The sequence below is a fragment of the Aythya ferina genome (assembly GCF_964211825.1).
Source record: "Aythya ferina genome assembly, chromosome: 19".
Classification (NCBI taxonomy): domain Eukaryota; kingdom Metazoa; phylum Chordata; class Aves; order Anseriformes; family Anatidae; genus Aythya; species Aythya ferina.
In genome coordinates, this window is record NC_140309.1 from 9,495,662 (window position 1) to 9,508,547 (window position 12,886).

Below are 12,886 nucleotides of genomic sequence, written 5' to 3' on the forward strand. Positions count from 1 at the left end.
CAGGAGCTGGGGAAGGCAGGCGGTGCGGAAGGGCAGGGATCGGATAAACCGTGCTGTGTGTTTCAGGTTCTTGCGTTCGGTGATGAACTCGTGGGCGCTCAGGAAGCAGCAGCCCCTGGTGGCGCAGGGAGAGCTCAGGGAGGCCGCGTGGGGCCGAGCCGCAGGCAGGAGCCGGGGTGAGCGCAATGGCAACAGTGGGGCCGAGCTGACAGGATGAATTAACTCCAATTCCCTCGCCTGTTGGCGGGGATTTTTGAGGAACGCCGTCCACCTCGGGGTTAAGGGAGCATGCGGAGCTGTTTCTGCCTCGCGCTGTGCACAGCAGAGCGGCCTCCAGCCCCCGCTGCCACCTTGCGCTGTGTGTGCCGCGGGCTGCTGCTGCTCTGCGGGCAATCTCGGTGTGTTTGTGGGTTGAGGCTGGCAGCAGCACCGCGCTGTCTGCACTGTTTGGTCACATGGCAGCAGCTGATTTATTTATTTTTTTGGGCAGGGAGCACCCAACCCATGCTCGCTCCCTTCTGGACATTGTGGTTGGGGCTCCCAGAGAGGCCGTGAGCGCAGATGGGCAGCGCCGCCGCAGCTGCTCTGGTAGCTGCTGGAGCGAAGCAGCAATTTTCCGCCTGAGAACTGGGTCATCTGGGGTCAGTTTGATGGGAAGAGAACTGGAACCGGTCTCTGGAGATGAAATTGGTGGGCTGGAGCGGTTTCAGTCTGGAGCTAATGCCTGCTCAGCCCCTCAGCTACCAGGGTTTGGGCTTGAGGAGGCTGAATCTCGGCGGGTCTCTCGAGCAGCCGCCATCGATGATTTCAGCGTGGTAACGGGAAACTGCAGCCAGCAGAGCCAGCTCATTGTGCAGCTCACAGCCAGTGCAGAGGCTTTTCTCAACGCACAGCAGGACAGGCGGCAGCCAGCACTGCCACAGGAGCCGTCCATCGGCGTGCAGCTGTCAGTGGAGCCCAGGGGGGAGCCCCCGCTCCTGCACCCGTGAGGGGGTCACAGGGGCTCCTTCCCAGCACCCCGACCCTCGTTCCCCTCCAAGGGACGCTCACAGCAGTGCCCGCAGCTGCCCCTTCCCACCCTTCCCGTCCCTCATTCATAATTCATCCACGCTGAGGCAGCTGCGTGGGGCCAGACACTGCCACCTCCCGGCAGCGGCACCAGTGCTGGAGCTCAGACACCCTGCGGCTCGGTGCACAGCTCCTGGCACCGGTTAGGGCACGGGCTTTGGGTAAGTATGGGCAGGATCTGCTCTGGTGGCAGCCACGCAGCCTTTCTGACCCCAAAACAGCAGCTGCAGCCAGCCCTGCTGCCCCCTGACAAGCAGTGGAGCACCGGTGGGCACGGTGCAGAGGTGGTGAGAGGAGCAGCATCCCGGCACTGATGGAGCTGTGTGGGGCTGGTGGGAGCGCAGCTCTGACCCCTCTGCCACCCTGGGGAGGCACAGGGCAAGCTCTCATCCTGCCCTCAGCACACAGAGAGGTAAGACAGGGCCCCAAATCTGCTCACATTTCACTTGAACTCGCACGGAGCAAGTGGGGCTGGCTCCCCCTCTGCCAAAGCTATTTATTGACGTAATTTACTCATTTATTACAAAGCAAACAGACCAAGCTGCTATTTTATTACCTCCTCTGGGGAGTGCCAAAAGGAAAAGATGCTGCTCCAGCACCCAAGTCTCAGCGGTTCAGCCCCCTACAGGGACCTTCTGCCTTTTGTCCTCCTGCTTGTTCCTCTGCAGCAACTGCCTCCTCCCTTCAAACAGCACGATGGCAGCAGCTACGGCGGAGTTGAGGCTGTCCACGCCAGGCACCATGGGGATCACCAGTCTCTTCCCACCCGTGCTGGCTGCCAGGTGAAGTGCGCCCGGGCTCAGGCCGTGGGTCTCTCCGCCAACCACTACCGCCGCTGGAGCCTGGATCCAGCTCTCGTAGTAATACCGTGTGGTGAGCTCGGGGGTGCAGCCGCCTGCCATTCCTTCCCCGTCCTCATGTTCAGGAGGAGCAGCCCTGGGTTTAGATTTTACAGGAGTCTTCGGGTTGCCAGAAGCGGAGCCGGGCCTGCCAGCTCCCTGTGACACGGGCTCTGCCTCAGCCTGAGCGCCCGGGTCTTTGTGGTCGGCCACGCAGACCTGGACGGCGGCAGGGAGGTTGCTGGGGACAGATTCCCAGTCCAGGTTGGCAACGATGGGAATGCGAAAGTGAGCTCCCATGCCTGCACGAAGCACCTTTGGCTCCCACGGATCCACACACCCTGAGACAGAGGGAAGGAAAAGTGACGGTGCAGCACCTCTGACAAAGACTCAGTAACTGCTGAGCACTTTAAGCACCTGCCCTATCCCTGATTTGTCAAACTAAGCTTTTTTTCCCCCCAGAGAAAGGCTCTTACCTTTGGTGAGCAGCACTTTTTCACACCCTGCTCCAGCTGCAGACCTCAGGACCGTGCCCAGGTTTCCTGGATCCCGGATGTTGTCGCAGATGAGGACCATGGGCACCGAGCTGGCGAGCTGGGCAGCGGGGTAGGACATCTTGGTGGGGTCAGGCTTGGAAAAGATCCCTGAGGAGACAAAATGCTGATGAGCTTCTGGGTAATACGCTCCGAGGAGAGGGCTGTGTCTTAGCTGACCCAGGTTTCCCTGAAGATGTGCTAGAGAAAGCCTTAGGAAAAACGCTGCTTAAAGGAAGTTTGTGAGGAGATTGTCACTTCACAGTAAGCACCATTTCCCAGTGGAGCGTGAGCACAGTGCTGTTAAAAATGAGCGTTAGCAACCTCCACTGAGTCTATCAGCCACTTTCATAGTTATCACAGCAGGCCAAAAAGAAGAGAGCTCTCACATCACGCCACTCGTGACACCGTGCCAGCCTGCCTAGGAGCTGCTGGTGCAGGGATTGCCACCATCCCCTCATGAAGCGCTGGATAAGTTTCCCTTTGAGTGCTGTGGTGATTGTTCTTAGGGAATCTTACCTATAACCCCCTGTGGCGTTACGAGGTCGGACCAGCTCTTAATCTCCTCAAACTTCACCTTCACCAGGCTGGCTCCCTTCAGCCGCTCCTGGGGCAGCTCCCTCAGGAGCCCGGCGGCGCTGAAGAACAAACTGCAGGGCACGGCCCCGGCCTCCAGCGCGTCCCTGACGAGCCTCAGCCCCTCCAGCAGCACCTTCCCGTGCCGGTCCCGAAAGCTCCGCGACTTGGCGACGGTCACCACTTTTCTGAGGAAGAGAGAGAAAAAAAATCACCACGGGAGCCCGGCGGCGGGGACCCGGCTGCCCGCGGGCTTCGCCTCACCGCAGCCTCCCGTCACCGGGCGCCACCTTCTCGTACCACAGCCCCGGCCCGGCCGAGCTCCGCTCCACAGCGGGCGGCCCCACGGGGCTCCGCGGCTCCTCAGCCGGCTCCTGAGGCGGCGGCAGGACCCGCACCGGGCTCCTCCTCAGCGCCCGCACCCAGCGCCGCCCGCCGAGCCCCATCCCCAGCGCCGCCATCTCGCGGCGCCGCCTCCCTCTCGTCAGCTCTGCGCCTGCTGACGGCATCGGGGGGAGTCAGGAGGAGGCGGCAGCGGGGCCATGGGGATGCGGCGGGCTCTGCACTTCGTCTTCAAAGTGGGCGACCGCCCGCGCACAGCGCGCTTCTACCGCCAGCTGCTGGGCATGAGCGTGAGCGCGGGGCAATGCGGGCGGGAAGGGCCCTGAGGGGAGCGGCCCCTGAGGGGAGGACGGGACCGCGGCACCCCGGGCTCAGCCCCGGTTTCTCCTCGTTTTCTCCTCTTTTTCTCCTCGTTTTCTCCTCGGTTTGTCTCCTCGCAGCCCTGTTTTCTCCTTCCCGCCTTCACTTGTTTTGGTTTCCTCCCGGCCAGGTTCTGAGGCACGAGGAGTTCGAGGAGGGCTGCAAGGCGAGCTGCAACGGGTGAGTGCCGCGCGCCCCCCGCGCTGAGCGCTTGTTTCTCGTAAACCCGCTGTCTGTCGTGGCTGGGCACGTATCAGTGCTTTTTGTGTGAGTTTGGGGGGTTTTATAAAGTTATTCCCTTGGGATGGGCAGTGCTGCTTTGTGGGTAGGTGTGGAGTTCACATTGGAACACGAATATTGCTATATTACATCCCTCCAGCATAAAATGATCCCTCAACTTCCCCTCAGAATTACACCGTATTATCTACTGCCTCATAGACACAAGGCTTGAGTGAAAAATCCTCCCTGTCAGCCCCCTTCCCGTGGCTGACAGCGCTCTCGCAGCCTGTCACTGCTTTCTTTTCCTGCTCTGTGCTCCCGTCACGCCAGCTGAGGCACGAGCAGTGTGTGAGGTGTTAGTGGGCAGACCTGGCTCTGTCGCCCGATCAGGAGTGGCAGCCTAAGAGCACAACTCCCGAGGGTGGGAAGGTGCCCGCTGTGTGCTGCGGGGTCGCCACGAGCTGCCCCATGAACTCAGCAAAGCGTCACCTCCTGCTCGCTTAATGAGGGGGGCAGCAGGTTGGCTGTGCCCTTTGTTTTAGAGATGCAGTTCTTTGTCGAAACATCAATGCTTGCAACTCTTGGTATTTATTTCTCGTATTCACTAAAAATAAATGTGGATGTTCTAGCCCTTATGATGGAAAATGGAGCAAAACAATGGTGGGCTATGGGCCAGAAGACAATCACTTTGTTGCAGAATTGACTTACAACTACGGTATTGGAGAATATCGCCTTGGCAATGACTTCTTGGTAAGTGCTAAAGTTAGCAAAATCTCTGTCCTTTTGATAAGCTTTTTGTTTAGGAGTCTCTTCTGTATATAGCTTGTAAAGATGTCTTTTTTTTTTTTTTTATTAATACAGTTTGACACTTTTTATTCTTGCTTTTGTAGCTGTCTCCAAGCTGGAAGAGCAAAAAGTAGAGCAGCTTTATGTTCCCTTAGGGTCCAGGAAAGGCTTCCTTGAGCACTTCCCAATTTGTAGTTGCTGTGCTTAGGACAGCTGATGTTTGCTGACAGATCCAACCTGAAATTATTCACTAAGGAGGATCTTGCTGTAGAAGAACACACTTCTATTTGTTATTTGTGTTTATTATTATTATTTATTTTTTTTACTAGCTGATAGCCAGCAAAGATCTCATTTCTTCTACAAAAATTTGTAGTGTGTTTGCTTACTGCTTCCCCTGAGCTAATATTCTTTCCCCAGTTTGAAAGCTGTTAAGAAACAGGCAGTGAACAACAAATATCTGCCCAATCTGATAGAACAGTTAGGAACTTGCTTTTTTTTTCTGTACAATGCATTGACTCAGACTTTTAAATTCCTTTTCCTTTACGTTTCCCTTTGTCGTGAAAGAGGGGCAGAGTAATGCATTCCACATCTATGGGAGGTGCAAGCTTAGAATAAGTTTATTTTCTAGGAGTGAGATATCTGCTTCTCAGGAGATTGTGCAGTAGAAAGTAATCCATTTTGTTCCTGGTCATTTGTAGAGGCAGGCTACTGAAAGGCAGGACTTCTGCACCATGCACCCTGCCTGCAATGGTCAGATCTCCTTGACCACAAGCACAGGTTGGAGCAACCATTGTGGCCAACGGTGCCTGGAGAATGAAAGTGATACAGAGAGAGTTCTCCCCACAGATGCATGTGACGGGGAGGCGCAGTGTTAGTGCGGCTGGGCAAGTGGTGGCTTCTTGGCCATTGTTGCTCCAGGGAATTGTGCATGTCTGTTCTGTGCTTGGCAGGGCATAACCCTTGTGTCCAGCCAGGCTGTGAGCAATGCGAAGGAGATGGGGTGGCCCCTCAAGGAAGTCACAGCTGGTGTTTTTGAAACTGAAGCGCCTGGTGGTTACAAGTTCTACTTGGAAGACAAGGAACAGCTAAAGCAAGGTGAGATGCACACACTCGCTCTTCTTTGTGTTCTAAAGAGATCCGTGAGTGGGGTATTAGAATTGGCTGTGCATTTGTCTCTGGCATTTTATGAAACAAGGATGTATTTGTATTATTTCTCTGTCACTTTTCTTCTCAAGAATGTAAAACCGCAAGTTTACAGCTGCGATGTGTTTGTAACTAAGCCTCAGTTATTGCAATCTCACAGATCCTGTGCTGAAGGTAACCTTGGGCGTCTCTGATCTGCATAAGTCCATTAGCTACTGGTCTGATTTGCTTGGGATGAAAATATATGAAAAGGATGAAGAAAAACAAAGGGCCTTGCTAGGCTATGCGGATAACCAGGTTGGTCCTGGAAAATTTTCCAAGTATTTGAGTCGTGTGTCATAGGAATCTCTTCTTCTGTGCAAAAAAAGTCTTAAAGGAAAAAATCTCTAGATAAAAGCAACTGTGAACTTAACTCTTTGCACTGAAATTAAAGCATTGGGGCTCATAACTGCATTTTGTAGCTGAAAGCTAGGGTTTGCTCTGAGTAATTCTGACTCATTGGAAAATGAGAAATTGGGAAAATACTTGTATGGGCAGTGATGAAATTGTCTGCCACAGTGAAAAGCTGGAGATCCGTGCAAGTTAGGCTTTCTTGTTTTCTTTCAGTGTAAGCTGGAGCTGAAGACCGTTGGAGGAGCAGTGGATCACGGGACAGCGTTTGGGCGGATTGCCTTTTCCTGTGCAAAGGAAGAGGTAGTAATTGTGCTTCCCTTACCCTTAGTGTCACCCAGCCAGCTAGTGGGAGATGAAGTTCTAGTATTAGCAAAGTATCTCAGGTGTGCACAAAACGGATACTAGGTTTATGTTTCTGGTGGTGGGAATGCAATTAAGTTGCATATAACAGGAAACTGTAGATGAGAACAACCTGAACTCATGTGAGCTTCATCTGAGTGGGGTTGATGTTGTTTGCTTTCTGTTTAAGTTGCCCAACATTGAAGCACTGATGAAAAAGGAGAATCAGAAAATTTTAACACCTCTGGTTAGCTTGGACACACCCGGCAAAGCTACAGTGCAAGTGATTATTTTGGCTGATCCTGTGAGTAGTACTGGAAATAATAATAAACTCAATTCAAATTTCGCTGTCCCAATCTTCTAACTTATCTACTGTCAAATTTGGTTTAGGATGGCCATGAAATCTGTTTCGTGGGAGACGAGGCATTTAGAGATCTGTCCAAGGTGGATCCTAATGGTGACAAACTGTTAAATGATGTAAGTAATAGACAGACATTTATTTTCATCCTGATTATAGACACCTGTAGAATCTAATTTTCTTTCCATGGAGGCTCCTTTTAGTTCCACTTGGAGTTTTATGAGAAGCAAGTGATATGGTGCTTTAGCTCGGGCTGCTGTCCTGCTAAGGAAAACAAAACAATTTTTAAAGTTCACTTCAGCATTGCAGCTAGAGTTCTCCAGCCTTGCTGTCAAGGCAGCTGGTGGTGGTGTGTCCTGTTGGACTCGCCAGCAGCACTCATCTGCACGTTATTACGGAAAATGTGAATTGTGGCACTAACATCAGTGCAGATGAACGCTCTGCTGAAGGGCTCTGGTGTAGAGCATGAGCTCTGTGTGAAGGTGTCGAAACTCTTCCTGTTTTATTGCTGTATTACCAAATCATCTGTTTTTGCAGCAGCAGAGGCCGTTGGTTTTCGGTGCCCGTTTTCATTGCTAGTATATGCACAAAATAGCTTCCCCATCAGAATGGCTTTCCCCTGGATTAAGAGTTTCTCACAATCAATCCGGTTTTGTAGGGCTGAGTGTGGGCAGCCAGGTGTTTGGCTGACTCAGCTGCAGTTCTGAACATGTTCGTGCTTTTCTTTGTGCAGGCCATGGAAGCAGACAAGAGTGACTCGTGGTTTGCTGCGCAAAAGAAGAAGAAGGCGTCTGCTTAGCTGGAGAAAGAGGCAGGACTGGCTGGTCATTCGTGCCTTGGTTTTTGTCTGAGCAAAACGCCGATCATCTGTGACGTGTTGCATTGCCCATTCCAGTGGGAGGGCGCAGTGATGTCCCATCATTTTTTTTGTTTGTTTTAGGCTTGTATCTCTTGTTGTTGCTCTCTCCTTTCAAGCAAATGTCATGTGCTCCTTCATACATGGGTGAAAATTAAGGAATAGGTTGGGCATGTGGCTTCCAAACAGGAGCCATCAGGAGAACCTTACGTATTTCTAGTGTGATTATACTTGAAAAAGAGCTTGCTAGGTTAATTAGAATATCCACTTCTGTAATTAATGAGCTTTAGCTGTCCCGATTTGCGGTTTAGGGCAGGGACTTTCAGGCAGCCATTGCAAAGACCCTGCTTTGGTGGTGAGGTGCCAGGTGAGGGGAGGGGCTGCTCGTGGACCACTCGAGCACTTTGGCCATCAGAGCGAACGCCTCCCTGAGAGCACAGCCATTATCTTGTTGAAGCATGCGGCTCTGCTGGTCTGAAACAAACAGCAGCTCCATGCCAAGCTGTTCCCCAGCTTTCAAGGTGAGGCATTCACTCGAGAAGCCTGTGGTGGATCTCGCTGGGATTGTGCTGCACGAGGTTGCTCTGGGCTCCTGCGTATGCGGAGCATCTCGGGTTCCAGGCGTGTAACCATCAAGTGTGTTCTGCCGGGGTGCCAGCAGGCAGCTCAAAATAAGTATATAATGGTTTTGTAATTAGCTTTGATGTGGAATTACCCTCGGAAATAACAGTCCAAGGGTTATTTCATCAGAATGAAATCGGCTTTTCCTAGTGGAACAAGAATTGGGGGTGCAGGGGTGGATTACCCACAGAGTGCATTTCGGGCGTGCTGCCTAGCTTTTAACTTTTCTTGGAGAAAGCCTTCAGTTTCATGGAAAAAGCAGGAAAAATCAACAGCATTAGCAATCACTGAGACACAGTGCCTGTAGCAAATGAGTTTAAAGGGGGGAGAAAAGCCCTCGATGTGATTTTTGGTATGTTTTCGATGCAGTTGGCTGAACCACAGCCTGATCAGGCTGAGCCTGAACTGTGCAGTCGGCCTTTACATGAATAAAAAGTGATTCGTGACGAAGCTGCGCCTCCTGTCCTTCCAGCCCCCCGCCGCGCCCTTTTAGGGCAGCTTTCCCCTAAATTCGGCCTCGACGCCTTAAAGCAACCCAAAATCCCTTGGGGGGGGGGCGAGCAGCGCCTCCTCCCAGCCGCCAGGAGCCGCTGCGGGCCGGCAGCCGCCGGGGGGGGGGGGCGCCTGAACCGGCCTCGGAGCGCGCCGCCATGGAGCCAGGTGGGAGAGGGGGACACGGGGGGATCCCGGGGGGGAGCTCGGGGTCCCGGGGGTCCCGGGGGGGGGCTCGGTTAACCTTGCGCCGCGTGTCTCCGCAGGGCCCTGGGGCGTGTGCGAGGAGATGGCCATCCTGCACGGCGCCTTCCTGCTGGCCTCCAGGCTGGTCCAGCCGCGGGCGCTGAGCGAGCTGCGCAAAGGCGAGTGGGCGCTGGTGGGACCCCCCATCACCGACGCCCTGAAGGAGATCGGCGCCCGCTGCCCCTCCCCGCCGCAGGGCAGCCTCTGGAAGAAGGAAGCCGTGGCCGTCGTCTGGGCCAAGGTGCTGCTGCCTGCCCCCCCCGCCGCCTCGCTGGACCAGGAGTGGAGGGAAGATGCGTTTTTCTCGGTGGGCAGGATGATCCCCGACGTGAACCACACCGTCCTGTTCGAGCTGGTCAAGGCCCTTGGCGAGCCCCGGCATTTTGTGCAGCTGCTGCTGGCGCTGCCCCACGCCGTGCGCCGCGACGAGCTGCAGCGCTTGGTGCAGTACGTCGCGAGCGAGACGTCCCCGTCGGACATCAGGTTCTTGCTGGACGTCTGGTGGGAGATGATGAGACACGAGGAGGGGCAGGAAGACAGAACAGTCTCTACGTTCAGCGCCCTCGTGCATCAGCATGGGGGTGAGTCCTCTCCGGACGATGGTCTTCAGCCCCCGAAGAGGTTCAAGGGTGACCCTGGCTCTCTGAGTGGCTCTCCTGCTGCTGCCAGCCTGCTCATGGTCCTGGTAGAGGGGCTAAAGGAAACCTACAGGAGCATTGCCCAGCCCCGCGTGAAGTGCTGCGCCTTGGCCAACCTGGTGGAGCTGCTGTCGGCATTCACCGAGCTGGCAGCAGAGGGCAGCCCCCTCCCTGTCACGGAGTACCTGGAGAAGGTCAGCTCGGTGGTCAGCCTCTGGAGCAGCGACGCTGAAAGCCAGTACCACCACAGGGCGCTGGATGAACAGGTAAAAGAGGCTGAGAGAAGCGTGAGCTTCTCGTCCCTGGCCAAGCTCTCGCGTGAGGAACTCTTTGTGGGTTTGGACTTTCTCTGCAGCTTGCTGCATGCCTGGGGAGAGGAGCTGCAGGGCATCCTGAGCAGCTCAGAGGATCCCTGCTACGAGAGCTACCGGCTCCTCGATGCTCTTACTGCCTTCAGGAAGAACCTGGTTTGCTTCTCTGAGAACGGAGGCCTGAGTAAGGATGAGATGCACAAAGCGATTGAGCTGCCACAGACCATCGAGGACTTTCTCAGGGAGATCAGCACCAGCCAGAAGAGCAAGGATTCAGACACCTGCCTTGTGTCTTCAGTTGCCATGACAATCATCGAGCAAAAGCTGCACCGGCACGTGGAGATGTGCTCCGTTTTTGCTTCTGAAGAGGCCTGGGTCTTTTCAAAGGGCTGGGTTGACTGCCTTGTGAAAAACAAGGAGCTCTTCCAGAAGCCAGAGCTAGTTCTGAAATTGCTGCAGACTCTGGTGAACTTTGCCAAGTCCTGCCGAGACAGGGAGGCCCGGGAGATGCAGATGCAAGTAACCAAAGCCATCGTGGAGTGTTACAGCGAGCTTTCACTGCCTGACAAAAACCAAGTGATCTCGGGCGTCCTGGCATCTTGGGGGGGGGCAGGTCTGTCCCTGAACTTGCAGGTGGTTGTGGAGGGGTTCCAGGAGGATCTCAATGTGACGTTCAACCAGATCACAAAGAGTGTGTCTGATGAAGGCCTTACCAGGGCTGTGGCTTCTGTGGCCAGGCTCACGCTGCTGTACCCTGAGGCCACCCTGAAGCAGGTTTGTAGTCTTGCCGTTGTCAACCTAGGATCACACCAGTTCCTTGCGCAAATCCTCTGCTCCCTCCCAGCGCTGAGCTTCCTGGAGACACACGACGATCCAGGCAGGCCACGCAGCCTGGTGGTGCGGTGCCTGAAGGAGGCAGTATGGGAGAAGCTTTCTGCTGCAAGGGAGAAGGAGCAGTTCCTCGAGTTTCTGGCCTTTCTCATGCAGCCAAGCTCAGCTGCTCCACTTGTGTCACCTGCAGAGGTGACCAAAGCCTTTGTCCTTCCCTATTTGAAATCAGACTGCGCTCAAACCGAGCTGAGCCTGCAGATCCTCAGTAAAGTTTTGGGGATACCGTCCTATCCAGAAGAGGACTGGATCAAGTCCTGCCACCCGTTCCCGCTTCTCCTCAGCCTCTGCAAGCTCCTAGATGGCTACACAAAGTACTGGCATCAGCCCAGGGACCAGCCCTTCCCTTCACTGGAGACCAAAGACCTGGTGCTGAGCACCCTAGGCCAGCTCTGTGAGGCTGTAAGACCAGAAGCTGCTCCCTCCCCAGAGGTGTGGGTCCAGTCACTGGCGTGGCTTCACAGGAAGGTGGCGTCACTAGACTGGACCGTCGGCCTCCGTCTGAAGAAGTTTTTCGGAGACCACTTTAAGAACGAAGTCCCAGCCACGCTGTTTGAGATCTGCAAGCTCCCCGAAGACGAGTGGACATCCCAGTCTTTGCCGGCCTATGGGCCGGGCAGCGGGCTCCTGGCGTGGATGGAGTGTTGCTGCGTGTCCACAGCGCTCAGGGAGACGATGCTGACGCTCCTCGTGGTCAACGTGGACAACCCTGAAGAAGTGAATCTCTTCAGCAAAGGCTTCCTGGTGGCCCTCGTACAGGTCCTCCCTTGGTGCAGCCACAGCGAATGGAAGAGGCTCGTGCACGTGGTCACAAACCTGCTGGAGAGGCAAGTGTTGCACGTGCCCTACACGCTGGAGTACGTGCAGTACATGCCCCTGCTCAACCTCCGGCCGTTTGCCCGCTCCCTCCAGCTCTCCGTGCTCTTCCTGCGGGGCTTCCAGCTCCTCTGCAGCTCCAGCTGTTCCTCCTGGCTGCCGGCAGAGGCCTGGCTCCACGTGGTGCAGCTGTACTGCGGCAGCCTCACGGACCTGCTGAGCTCCATCAAGAGCCCCGCGGGGTCGCCCTCGCAGCCCCCTGAGGCCAGGAGCCCGGCGGAGGAGGTGGCCTTTGTCTGCATCCAGATGTTCTGCCACCTCCTGCACGTCGCTGCCATGCTGCCGCCGGACAGCGGGTGCGGCGAGCCGCTGGTGGTGGTGGCCTTGGAGATCCTCTCGCAGTACGAGGCGTTCAGCTCCGCCGACAAGTCCCCCAGCAGCGTGCTGCGGAGAGCCAACGAGAGGCACTTCTTGGAGTCCATCACGGACAACGTCGGCGACCAGGAGCTGCGCGGCACCCTCCTGCAGAAGCTCAGCAAGCTGGGAGCCTAGGCAGCCCCTTCGCTCAGGGGTGGCACGAGGAGCTGAGGGCAACAGGGTTGAGCGTCGGCCCTGCCACAGGGGACCTGCTATGTGGAAAGCTGTAAGATCCGTAATAAACCTTGTCTGTTTTTCTCTTTTGAACCTATTTCCCCCCTGCTGTGTTCTCTCCTAACCCAAGCAGCGAAGGGGCCATGCAAAGATGGCTGGGAGCAGCTTTTTTTTTTTTCCCCAGTGTGAATAGCTGCGAACACAACTGCTGCCAGTCCTGCCTCCGACCTCGCAGCATCAGGGAAATCATTTCCCTGCGGCTCCCCTGCCGCCAGCCCTTCTCCTCGTGGCGGGCAGGTTGTTGTGTTTGCTGCACGCTGCCGGAGGGGGGAAAGCGAGTCAGGCGAGTGCTCTGCGGGACCCGCAGGTACCTCTGGCACTGGGTGTGGGATGTCCCGGGGCGGGTGTGGGTACCCTGCTGCCTTGGTGCCTCCCCACCCAGCAACGAATGGCACGTGGGGAGAGGCAGCC

The 12,886-nt window shown here is 55.4% G+C and overlaps 3 protein-coding genes across 3 annotated transcripts; 2 read left to right on the forward strand and 1 right to left on the reverse strand.

The window, feature by feature from the left end:
- Nucleotides 1–1,520: 1,520 nt before the first annotated feature.
- MRM3 (mitochondrial rRNA methyltransferase 3) lies at nt 1,521–3,492 on the reverse strand. Its single transcript, XM_084493405.1, has 4 exons — nt 3,281–3,492; nt 2,960–3,204; nt 2,384–2,551; nt 1,521–2,248 (listed from the first exon to the last, which is right to left on the reverse strand). The coding sequence occupies exons 1-4, from the start codon at nt 3,475–3,477 to the stop codon at nt 1,683–1,685; spliced, it is 1,176 nt and encodes a 391-aa protein (XP_084349531.1). The 5' UTR covers nt 3,478–3,492; the 3' UTR covers nt 1,521–1,682.
- Nucleotides 3,472–8,883, forward strand: GLOD4 (glyoxalase domain containing 4). The gene is made up of 9 exons (XM_084493406.1): nt 3,472–3,648; nt 3,849–3,898; nt 4,567–4,687; nt 5,674–5,818; nt 6,027–6,163; nt 6,473–6,559; nt 6,789–6,902; nt 6,989–7,075; nt 7,690–8,883. Exons 1-9 carry the CDS (start codon nt 3,559–3,561, stop codon nt 7,753–7,755), a joined length of 897 nt encoding a protein of 298 aa, XP_084349532.1. The 5' UTR covers nt 3,472–3,558; the 3' UTR covers nt 7,756–8,883.
- Nucleotides 8,884–9,061: 178 nt separating this feature from the next.
- On the forward strand, nt 9,062–12,512 carry GEMIN4 (gem nuclear organelle associated protein 4). Its single transcript, XM_084493404.1, has 2 exons — nt 9,062–9,093; nt 9,192–12,512. The coding sequence occupies exons 1-2, from the start codon at nt 9,084–9,086 to the stop codon at nt 12,374–12,376; spliced, it is 3,195 nt and encodes a 1,064-aa protein (XP_084349530.1). The 5' UTR covers nt 9,062–9,083; the 3' UTR covers nt 12,377–12,512.
- Nucleotides 12,513–12,886: the final 374 nt, after the last annotated feature.

Bases quoted from the DNA above. Each gene is read 5' to 3' on its own strand.
- MRM3 (XM_084493405.1), bottom strand. From the start codon at position 3,477: ATGGCGGCGCTGGGGATGGGGCTCGGCGGGCGGCGCTGGGTGCGGGCG. The intron at 3,205-3,280 runs GTGAGGCGAAGC...TCTCTTCCTCAG, and splicing joins CCCGGTGACGGGAGGCTGCG to AAAAGTGGTGACCGTCGCCA. The intron at 2,552-2,959 runs GTAAGATTCCCT...TTGTCTCCTCAG, and splicing joins AACGCCACAGGGGGTTATAG to GGATCTTTTCCAAGCCTGAC.
- GLOD4 (XM_084493406.1), top strand. From the start codon at position 3,559: ATGGGGATGCGGCGGGCTCTGCACTTCGTCTTCAAAGTGGGCGACCGC. The intron at 4,688-5,673 runs GTAAGTGCTAAA...TGTGCTTGGCAG, and splicing joins GCCTTGGCAATGACTTCTTG to GGCATAACCCTTGTGTCCAG. The intron at 6,164-6,472 runs GTTGGTCCTGGA...GTTTTCTTTCAG, and splicing joins TAGGCTATGCGGATAACCAG to TGTAAGCTGGAGCTGAAGAC.